This window comes from Coregonus clupeaformis, chromosome 13, assembly GCF_020615455.1.
Source record: "Coregonus clupeaformis isolate EN_2021a chromosome 13, ASM2061545v1, whole genome shotgun sequence".
NCBI classification, from domain to species: Eukaryota; Metazoa; Chordata; class Actinopteri; order Salmoniformes; family Salmonidae; genus Coregonus; species Coregonus clupeaformis.
This window is the reverse complement of record NC_059204.1, coordinates 25,437,071-25,447,434: the sequence shown is the minus strand read 5'-3', so window position 1 is coordinate 25,447,434 and position 10,364 is coordinate 25,437,071. Positions and strand designations below refer to the sequence as shown.

The window sequence follows — 10,364 nt, the reverse complement described above, 5'->3', positions numbered from 1 at the left end:
ATTGACTCAGGGCTGTGAATAATTATGCAAAAAATATTTATGTATTTCATTTTTCAATAATGAATTAAACATTTTTAAAACATGTTCTCCCTCATTATGGGGTATTGTGTGTAATGGGTGAGAAACAAAATCCATTTAATCCATTTTGAATTCAGGCTGTAATAAAATGCGGAATAAGTCATTGGGTACAAATACTTTCTGAAGGCACTGTAATAATGTGCAGAATGAATGAAAGGTAGGCTACATGCAATACTGTAAATCCGTTTGAAACAAACTCCAATCAAAGACATAACACGAAGCACCGGAGAAGGGTCCAACTGGCACTGACTCCATAACTTCTGTAACATACGAGTATGACACGCCATTAGGTTTTTAAAGATGCATCTGCAAGGAAGGGCAGGTGATGTGAATAATTGAACAGAGAAGGTAGGCCACTTGTCCGATTTCAATGTAATGGTAGCTAAAGCTGCTTGTACCGTGGACACGTCAGGTGGCAGGTACTTAACGCATCCGTCCATCCATTGACACGCATGGTCCCACTCAGCAACCCCCTTCATTGCAAAAAAGCAAGGCACTTCATCTTGAGAAAAGCAAGCACTATAAAAATGCATAAGGCCTTTTAAAAATAGAAAGTAAATGCAGATTCTGCACGATATAAAATAGACTAACTATAGCCTAGAGAAGAATGGCTGCATTACAATAATATGACTAGAAATAAATCTAGTGACGGGTTCAAGATCTGACACGTCGGAGTGCATGAGATAAGGTATAGTATTGAGCATAATTGTTTAATACAATTCTTGACAAAATAGAATGCATTTTATTCAGACTAATAAAAACGTTATCATCACCATCATCACAATCGTGCACAGAGCAACGGCGGCAACAAAAGTCCGGAGACCCTCCTCGTAAAAAGCACTGTGCGCGAGGGCAGCGGTCTCCCGCCCAAAATATACTGCGGCAGCAGCACAACAATCAATAAGTACATACATTTCTCTTGAAAAATCAAAATACAGAAAACTGGAGGTTAAGGGGGAACAAAGGATGAGAATGGAAGCTGTGTTAGTGAAGGTAAGACCAAGTACACCAAGGAATTGTAAATTATAATATGATATATTTCAAACAGACTCCTTGCAAAGACCACAGAGAAAATGGATTGACTCATTAAAACAAACAATTGTTGGATGGCTGATTACAAAAAAAAAAAATTTTTTTTTTTTTTTTACAAACATAGCTCCCATAAAATAGAAATCTGAAACCATATATTTGTGATGAAGTGCTAGTTAGATTCCATTCTCTATCTTTCCATTCGAATACACTCACATACTCTGGGTTTCACCCAAAATACAAAAGAAAACTACAAAAATATATGTTTATCCATTCTCATTTTACATTTTCTCAAGATCTGTTTTGGCATTCAAAAACAATTGTTGATTTCAAGCCTGCTATTTGTACAATATTACATCACTAAAATGAGTCTCCTCCATTTTAAGCTAGATAGATCTTCCCTATGTATACACATATTGACAGTTCATCCCTGACATCTCCCTAACAAAATTGTAAACAATCTTACTATAATGACCTTTATGTTTACATGGGGATGGATGTAAGAGTCAAACAAACACAGTTTGCAGAATGCATTTATACTGAAAACAGATTAATTGCAGGGCGTTACACACACCAGTCAATGAGATTGTCCCTTTAAACAGGGTCAAAGTTTGGGAAAGGAGAGTATCAGGAGGGTTCAGCAGTTCAATATTTAAACACACATCTTACACAAACAAGCGTTTTAGGCCTCTAAGTACAACAAAGCTATACAAAAACATAATGAAATAAAAAACGTACAAGTCATTCATTTCCACACAAACACACACTGAGGAATGCTTCATCCAATAATCTTGTACCATTTTCTTCAGGAGAAACCAAAGCACCAAAGGAGCACGCTGCAAGTCCATCGCTGCATTCTCAAACAAACCCCAGTAGTCCTACTAAACAGTCCCAGATAGTCCCCTCCTACTCCCACTGTTCTCATTGGCTTCAAACAAACTACCTCAGTTGCTATTGGGCGGGGGGCTGTGGGTTCGGGGCAGATCATTAGCTGACAATGAGCTGTCTCAGGTATGATTGGGTGAGGCTGCGGAGCTCCTCGACAGCATAGTCCTCGGGCATGGGCAGACGGCCGATGTGGGGCGCTAGCTGGGACAAGGGGATCACGCCACCCTCACCACCCTGCTGCAGACTCAACACCACACGCAGGATGTTAGCCACACGCTTGGCCATCTCTGGAGACAGGAGAGAGAACAGGGTTAGATAGATCTAGGAACACACACAACCCTAAAGATACAGGAGAGAGAATAGGGTAAGACAGGACCCCACACAGAACATTATATGAACGTTTTGTATCATAGCACTGTCTTAAGATCAGCTGCCCTCTGATTGGCGCAGACAACTCGATCTCCTCACCTGATTGGGCAAGGCGGTCCTTGGCGGTGGAGCAGGGGAGGAGCTCTATCCTGCTGCAGAGAGACGTCACCTCAGTGTGTAGACGCTCCAGCTCATAACCAACACTGTCCATCTGAATACACACAGAGAGAGAGAGACACATTAATATACCATTCCAGCTGATAAACAGCAATGTTAATCTGAGTACACAGTAGAAACACACTACCATTAACATGCCCAAAGAAGCCTAAATCAATGTGCAAGTGCTCTAGCTCATATCCCACTATTGTCCATCATTATATGACAGAGACAAATAATCAGCAGATTAGCAGCATAGCTAATTGGCTAACATAATTAACAGTAATGGAGTCAACATAATGAAGAAGAAAGACAAGTTGAGCTAGCTGATGCGCTGTGGGACTAGCTTTCAAATGTCTGGACGTGCTGATTATTTTGCCAATTTCAAGGTGAATTTTCGGTTAATTGAGCTGGGATACTGTGGTGACGACTTTTTCTGTGTCTTTTGGGGATTGTGACGGCACATGGCTACAGCTAGGTCAACTGATTAATTTCAATATTGGGGTGAGAAATCTCTTTAGCGCACAAAATTCCACACACTCACAGTATGGTATGTATGGTGTGTTTGTCTGATGTAGTCTAGTCCAGACAGACACACGTACCTGTTGTATGGCGTGTAGGGTCTGCATGACTCTGATGTAGTCCAGGTAGACTCTGCCTGCCGTATCCCAGTCCTGGATCACAGCACTGCACTCAGGAACCGCAAGCCCCTCCAGGAACTCCAAGAGGTACTCATGGTTATCATTAATTATACACTCTACAGGGGAATCGCACAGAGACAGGGGAACAGGGTTAGAGTGTGTGTGTGTGTGTGTGTGTGTGTGTGTGTGTGTGTGTGTTTACACGCACACCTGAGGCAAGGTGCTGTATGACCAGACTGTGGCAGAGGTTCCAGTGTCCTGCTCTGTACAGGTGAAGTGCCTCTCCGTGTCTGTCTGCGTCTCTTCTGGCTCTGGTAGCCTTGGCCTGGTGGAGCCACTGTTCTGGGATCAGTAGTCTCTCTGTGAGGAAGTGCTCCTTCTGGGCAGACTCCTCCGTCTCCAGCAGGGGGCAGTGCAGCTGCAGCATCTCCCTCACCGCATGCTCACGCAGCCTGGACAGAGGAGAAAGACATGGTAGCTTGTTAACTTTATTACTTTACATGTTGTAAGTTTTCCAACAGCACATGCTCACGTAGTAATGTGTAAGCTTGCCTGAGACATGATTACTTCCTTTAGCTCCCAGAGCACAGAGGGCTAACATTGCGCGGACAAGTCGGGGTTGAACTTTGAACTCAGCTGGTCACAGTAGCACTTGTGAGATTATGATGAATCATTGTCAGCCCGTCTGTCCATCCAGGTCATTTGCTGAGAGCACTGACCCTCAAATTCTCCACTGACTCATCAACTTAACCATCCTCATGACTAGGCGGCAGGTAGCCTGGCGGGTAGGAGCATTGGGCCAGTAACCGAAAGGTTGTTGGATCGAATCCCCGAGCTGACAAGGTAAAAAAATATGTCGTTCTGGTGCTGAGCAAGGCAGATTAACCCACTGTTCCCCGGGCGCCGAAGACGTGGATATCGATTAAGGCACCTCTCTGATTCAAAGGGGTTGGGTTAAATGCGGAAGACACATTTCAGTTGAATGCATTCAGTTGTACAACTGACTAGGTATCCCCCTTTCCCTAATAAGTAAACAACGTTGAGTGTGGGAAGTCTGTGTGTGTGTCTATGAGTGTGATACACTATATACACTACCGGCCAAAAGTTTTAGAACACCTACTCATTCCAGGGTTTCTTTATTTTTTACTATTTTCTACATTGTAGAATAATAGTGAAGACATCAACACTATGAAATAACACATATGGAATCATGTAGTAACCAAAAAGGTGTTAAACAAATCAAAATACATTTTAGATTTGAGATTCTTCAAAATAGCCACCCTTTGCCTTGATGACAGCTTCGCACACTCTTTGGATTCTCTCAACCAGCTTCATGAGGTAGTCACATAGAATGCATTTCAATTAACAGGTGTGCCGCCTTCTTAAAAGTTAATTTGTGGAATTTCTTTCCTTCTTAATGCGTTTGAGCCAATCAGTTCTGCTATGACAAGGTAGGGGGGTATACAGAAGATAGCACTATTTTGTAAAAGACCAAGTCCATATTATGGCAAGAACAGCTCAAATAAGCAAAGAGAAACGACAGTCCATTATTATTTTAAGACATGAAGGTCAGTCAATATGGAAAAGGTTGAAAGTTTCTTCAAGTGCAGTCGCAAAAACCATCAAGCGCTATGATGAAACTGGCTCTCATGATGACCGCCACAGGAATGGAAGACCCAGATTTACCTCTGCTGCAGAGGATAAGTTCATTAGAGTTACCAGCCTCAGAAATTGCAGCCCAAATAAATGCTTCACAGAGTTCAAGTAACAGACACATCTCAACATCAACTGTTCAGAGGAGACTGTGTGAATCAGGCCTTCATTACGTTTTTTTTTGGGCGGGTCATGTTTCGGAGGACGCATGACTCGACCTTCACCTCCTGAGCACGTTGGGGAGTTGCAACGATGAGACAAGATCGAAATTGGGGAGAAAAAGGGAGTATTAGGCTTAATCTGTGTCCGGGAAACTGCCCCTAGAGTTTTTAATTATTTTTGACTGCTTTGGTCCTCCATATATAATGAGGTCTGTAGGTGACTTTGGCAAATCTAACGCTTACAAAACTGTCAATATGGGGAAGGTCGAAGGATAGTGAGGGTTTCTGGATACTGGTCAGGTGAGGTTGTGTTTCTCTAGCGGGAGGTAAGCTTGGCTTCTTATATGGTGTCGAGTAAAGCTTAAACCATGTATTTAGATTGTAGGTAGTTTATCTAGGTAGTTATTGTAGGTTATTGTAGGTAAGTATTGTATTCGGCTGAGCCCGGTGAAGAACGAGGCTAGCTAACCCACTACCTGGACCAATAAAGCTAGCTAGTTAGCGGGTAGCTACTGGTACCTATTTGCAACTGTGGATAGTTGTTTCCAATGTTATTTCACACTTAAGAGTACCTGTAATTATGCCAGCTAGCTACCTACCATTCAGCTGTTTTTCTAACCTCATTATCGGAAGCGTTAACGTTAGGTAGTTAGTAGCTACTGTACTCGAAATGTAGTTAGCTTGCTGCTACCTGGATAGCTAACAAAACAATAGCTGGAACAACCTAGCTGTAATATTTGGAGACGCTTTCTCTTCGTTGGGACAGACGCGAACTGGCTGAATCGATTCAGTGGCTAGCTTTGCACTTAACTGGCTAACAGTAGCTACTAAAGGGTAAGCTATAACCTACATTTATTTTTGTTTTGTTTTTACATACTGGTAACCAGAGTCGTTCAAGGGAATTCGGGACATGGGTGACTAGTTAATGTTAGCTTGGCTCTCTCTGTGTGTTTCGTGCTGTGGGAGGAGGGGTTGGTTAGTTGGCAGAGAGCAATGGCTAGCTAGTATGCTAACTATTCTAGCTAACTAACTGACTGAATAAGTTGACGACGTACTCACTCAAACTGTCAAAACTTTACACAACGTTAGACACGGACACAAATGATCTGTTTGGCGTGTTAACACACTGGTGGTTTGTTGTAACCGAGTATTGGTGCTAAACCGTGTTATTGGAGGCTGGCATGCTAGTTGGCTATGGCGTCATAGGATTCGGTGCCCTGGACGGTTTTCACGGAAGAATACTGTACCAAGTTAGCTAGCTGAATAAACTAAGTTAGAGTCTATTCTTAGAAAACATTGAACTGCTGTAGTTTACAACAATTATAATTTCTAAAGTGGAAGTTGGGAGAGTTATATTTTAGTGTTTCAGTGACACGTAAGTGAGGGAGGCCCCGCTCTCTCGCTTTCCCAGATGTTTAGTTCATTTCATTCTGATCTCCTTTGCATTATTGTAGCCTTTTTCTGTAGTCTGTCAACTATGTGACTTTCTATCCCTGTTCTCTCCTCTCTGCACAGGCCATACAAACGCTTCACACCGTGTGGCTGCTGCCACTCTAACCTGGTGGTCCCTGTGCGCACAACCCACGTGGAGTTCCAGGTCTCCGGCAGCCTCTGGAACTGCCGTTCTGCGGCCAACAAGGCAGAGTTCATCTCAGCCTATGCTACCCTCCAGTCCCTCGACTTCTTGGCGCTGACGGAAACATGGATTACCACAGAAAACAATGCTACTCCTACTGCTCTTTCCTCGTCTGACCATGTGTTCTCGCATACCCCGAGAGCATCTGGTCAGCGCGGCGGTGGCACAGGAATCCTCATCTCTCCCAAGTGGACATTCTCTCTCTCTTTCTCCCCTGACCCATCTGTCTATCTCCTCATTTGAATTCCATGCTGTCAGTCACTAGCCCATTCAAGCCATTCATCCTTGTCATTTATCGCCCTCCAGGTTCCCTTGGAGAGTTAATCAATGAGCTTGACGCCTTGATAAATTCCTTTCCTGAGGATGGCTTACCCCTCACAGTTCTGGGTGACGTTAACCTCCCTACGTCTGCCTTTGACTAATTTCTCTCTGCCTCCTTCTTTCCACTCCTTTCCTCTTTTGACCTCACCCTCTCACCGTCCCCCCCTACTCACAAGGCAGGCAATACGCTTGACCTCATTTTTACTAGATGCTGTTCTTCTACTAATCTCACTGCAACTCCCCTCCAAGTCTCCGACCACTACTTTGTATCCTTTTCTCTCTCGCTCTCCTCCAACACTACTCACTCTGCCCCTACTCCGATGGTAATGTGCCGTCGCAACCTTCGCTCTCTCTCTCCCGCTACTCTCTCCTCTTCCAGCCTATCATCATTCCCTCTGCTAAATCCTTCTCCCTCCGATCTCCTGATTCTGTCTCCTCAACCCTCCTCTCCTCCCTTTCTGCATCTTTTGACTCTATGTCCCCTATCCTCCCGGCTGGCTCGGTCCTCCCCTCCTGCTCCGTGGCTTGACGACTCATTGCAAGCTCACAGAAGAGGGCTCCGGGCAGCCGAGCGGAAATGGAGGAAAACTAGACTCCCTGCGGACCTGTCATCTTTTCACTCCCTCCTCTCTACATTCTCTTCCTCTGTTTCCGCTGCTAAAGCCACTTTCTACCACTCTAAAATTCAAGCCTCTGCCTCTAACCCTAGGAAGCTCTTTGCCACCTTCTCCTCCCTGCTGAATCCTCCTCCTCCTCCTCCCCCTCTGTGGATGACTTCGTCAACCATTTTGAAAAGAAGGTTGACGACATCCGATCCTCATTCATTAAGTCAAATGACACCGCTGGTCCTGCTCACACAGCCCTACCCTATGCTTTGACTTCTTTCTCCCCTCTCTCTCCAGATGAAATCTTGCGACTTCTGACGGCCGGCCGCCCAACAACCTGCCCGCTTGACCCTATCCCCTCCTCTCTTCTCCAGACAATTTCCGGAGACCTTCTCCCTTACCTCACCTCGCTGATCAACTCATCCTTGACTGCTGGCCATGTCCCTTCCGTCTTCAAGAGAGCGAGAGTTGCACCCCTCCTCAAAAAACCTACACTCGATCCCTCCGATGTCAACAACTACAGAACATTTCCCTTCTTTATTTTCTCTCCAAAACTCTTGAGCGTGCCGTCTCTAGCCAACTCTCCTGCCATCTCTCTCAGAATGACCTTCTTGATCCAAACCAGTCAGGTTTCAAGACTGGTCATTCAACTGAGACTGCTCTTCTCTGTGTCATGGAGGCTCTCCGCACTGCTAAAGCTAACTCTCTCTCCTCTGCTCTTATCCTTCTAGACCTATCCGCTGCCTTTGATACTGTGAACCATCAGATCCTCCTCTCCACCCTCTCCGAGTTGGGCATCTCCGGCGCTGCTCCCTCTTGGATTGCATCCTACCTGACAGGTCGCTCCTACCAGGTGGCGTGGCAAGAATCTGTCTCCGCACCACGTGCTCTCACCACTGGTGTCCCCCAGGGATCAGTTCTAGGCCTTCTCCTATTCTCTCTATACACCAAGTCACTTGGCTCTGTCATATCCTCACATGGTCTCTCCTATCATTGCTACGCAGACGACACACAATTCATTTTCTCCTTTCCCCCTTCTGATAACCAGGTGGCGAATCGCATCTCTGGCAAACATATCAGTGTGGATGTCGGGTCACCACCTCAAGCTCAACCTCGGCAAGACGGAGCTGCTCTTCCTCCCGGGGAAGGACTGCCCGCTCCATGAACTCGCCATCACGGTTGACAACTCCATTGTGTCCTCCTCCCAGAGTGCAAAGAACCTTGGCGTGACCCTGGACAACACCCTGTCGTTCTCCACTAACATCAAAGCGGTGACCCGATCCTGCAGATTCATGCTCTACAACATTCGCAGAGTACGACCCTAATTTACATAAAAAGTAGCACAGGTCCAAATCCAGGCACTTGTCATCTCCCGTCTGGATTACTGCAACTCGCTGTTGGCTGTGCTCCCTGCCTCTGCAATTAAACCCCTATAACTTATCCAGAACGCTGCAGCCCGTCTGGTGTTCAACCTTCCCAAGTTCTCTCATGTCACCCCGCTCCTCCGCACACTCCACTGGCTTCCAGTTGAGGCTCGCATCTACTACAAGACCATGGTGCTTGCCTACGGAGCTGTGAGGGGACCTCCTTACCTTCAGGCTCTGATCAGACCCTACACCCAAACAAGGGCACTACGTTCAATCACCTCTGTCCTGCTAGCTCCCCTACCTCTACGGAAGCACAGTTCCCGCTCAGCCCAGTCAAAGCTATTCGCTGCTCTGGCACCCCAATGGTGGAACAAGCTCCCCCACGACAGCGGAGTAACTGACCACCTTCCGGAGACACTTGAAACCCTCCCTCTTTAAGGAATACCTGGAATAGTATAAAGTAATCCTTCTTCCCCCACCCCCCCCCAAAAAAACAACTAAAGTGGTTGTCCCACTGGCTATCATACAGTGGGGGAAAAAGTATTTAGTCAGCCACCAATTGTGCAAGTTCTACCACTTAAAAAGATGAGGCCTGTAATTTTCATCATAGGTACACTTTTTTCTCCAGAAAATCACATTGTAGGATTTTTAATGAATTTATTTGCAAATTATGGTGGAAAATAAGTATTTGGTCACCTACAAACAAGCAAGATTTATGGCTCTCACAGACCTGTAACTTCTTCTTTAAGAGGCTCCTCTGTCCTCCACTCGTTACCTGTATTAATGGCACCTGTTTGAACTTGTTATCAGTATAAAAGACACCTGTCCACAACCTCAAACAGTCACACTCCAAACTCCACTATGGCCAAGACCAAAGAGCTGTCAAAGGACACCAGAAACAACATTGTAGACCTGCACCAGGCTGGGAAGACTGAATCTGCAATAGGTAAGCAGCTTGGTTTGAAGAAATCAACTGTGGGAGCAATTATTAGGAAATGGAAGACATACAAGACCACTGATAATCTCCCCTCGATCTGGGGCTCCACGCAAGATCTTACCCCGTGGGGTCAAAATGATCACAAGAACGGTGAGCAAAAATCCCCCCACACGGGGGGACCTAGTGAATGACCTGCAGAGAGCTGGGACCAAAGTAACAAAGCCTACCATCAGTAACACACTACGCCGCCAGGGACTCAAATCCTGCAGTGCCAGACGTGTCCCCCCTGCTTAAGCCAGTACATGTCCAGGCCCGTCTGAAGTTTGCTAGAGTGCATTTGGATGATCCAGAAGAGGATTGGGAGAATGTCATATGGTCAGATGAAACCAAAATATAACTTTTTGGTAAAAACTCAACTCGTCGTGTTTGGAGGACAAAGAATGCTGAGTTGCATCCAAAGAACACCATACCTACTGTGAAGCATGGGGGTGGAAACATCATGCTTTGGGGCTGTTTTTCTGCA

The 10,364-nt window shown here is 45.5% G+C and overlaps 1 protein-coding gene across 6 annotated transcripts in view; it reads right to left on the bottom strand.

The window, feature by feature from the left end:
• Positions 1-769: 769 nt before the first annotated feature.
• LOC121579802 (nuclear pore complex protein Nup98-Nup96-like) overlaps positions 770-10,364 on the bottom strand; it is a 41,804-nt gene continuing 32,209 nt past the window's right edge. For all 6 annotated transcript variants that reach the window (XM_045224304.1, XM_045224307.1, XM_045224303.1 and 3 more), the window contains 4 exons: positions 3,372-3,613; positions 3,123-3,277; positions 2,464-2,575; positions 770-2,282 (listed from right to left, as the gene is read on the bottom strand). In XM_045224304.1, the coding sequence (XP_045080239.1) occupies positions 2,095-2,282; positions 2,464-2,575; positions 3,123-3,277; positions 3,372-3,613 (697 nt within the window). In that variant the 3' untranslated portion in view covers positions 770-2,094. The remainder of the gene's footprint in view (positions 2,283-2,463; positions 2,576-3,122; positions 3,278-3,371; positions 3,614-10,364) is intronic.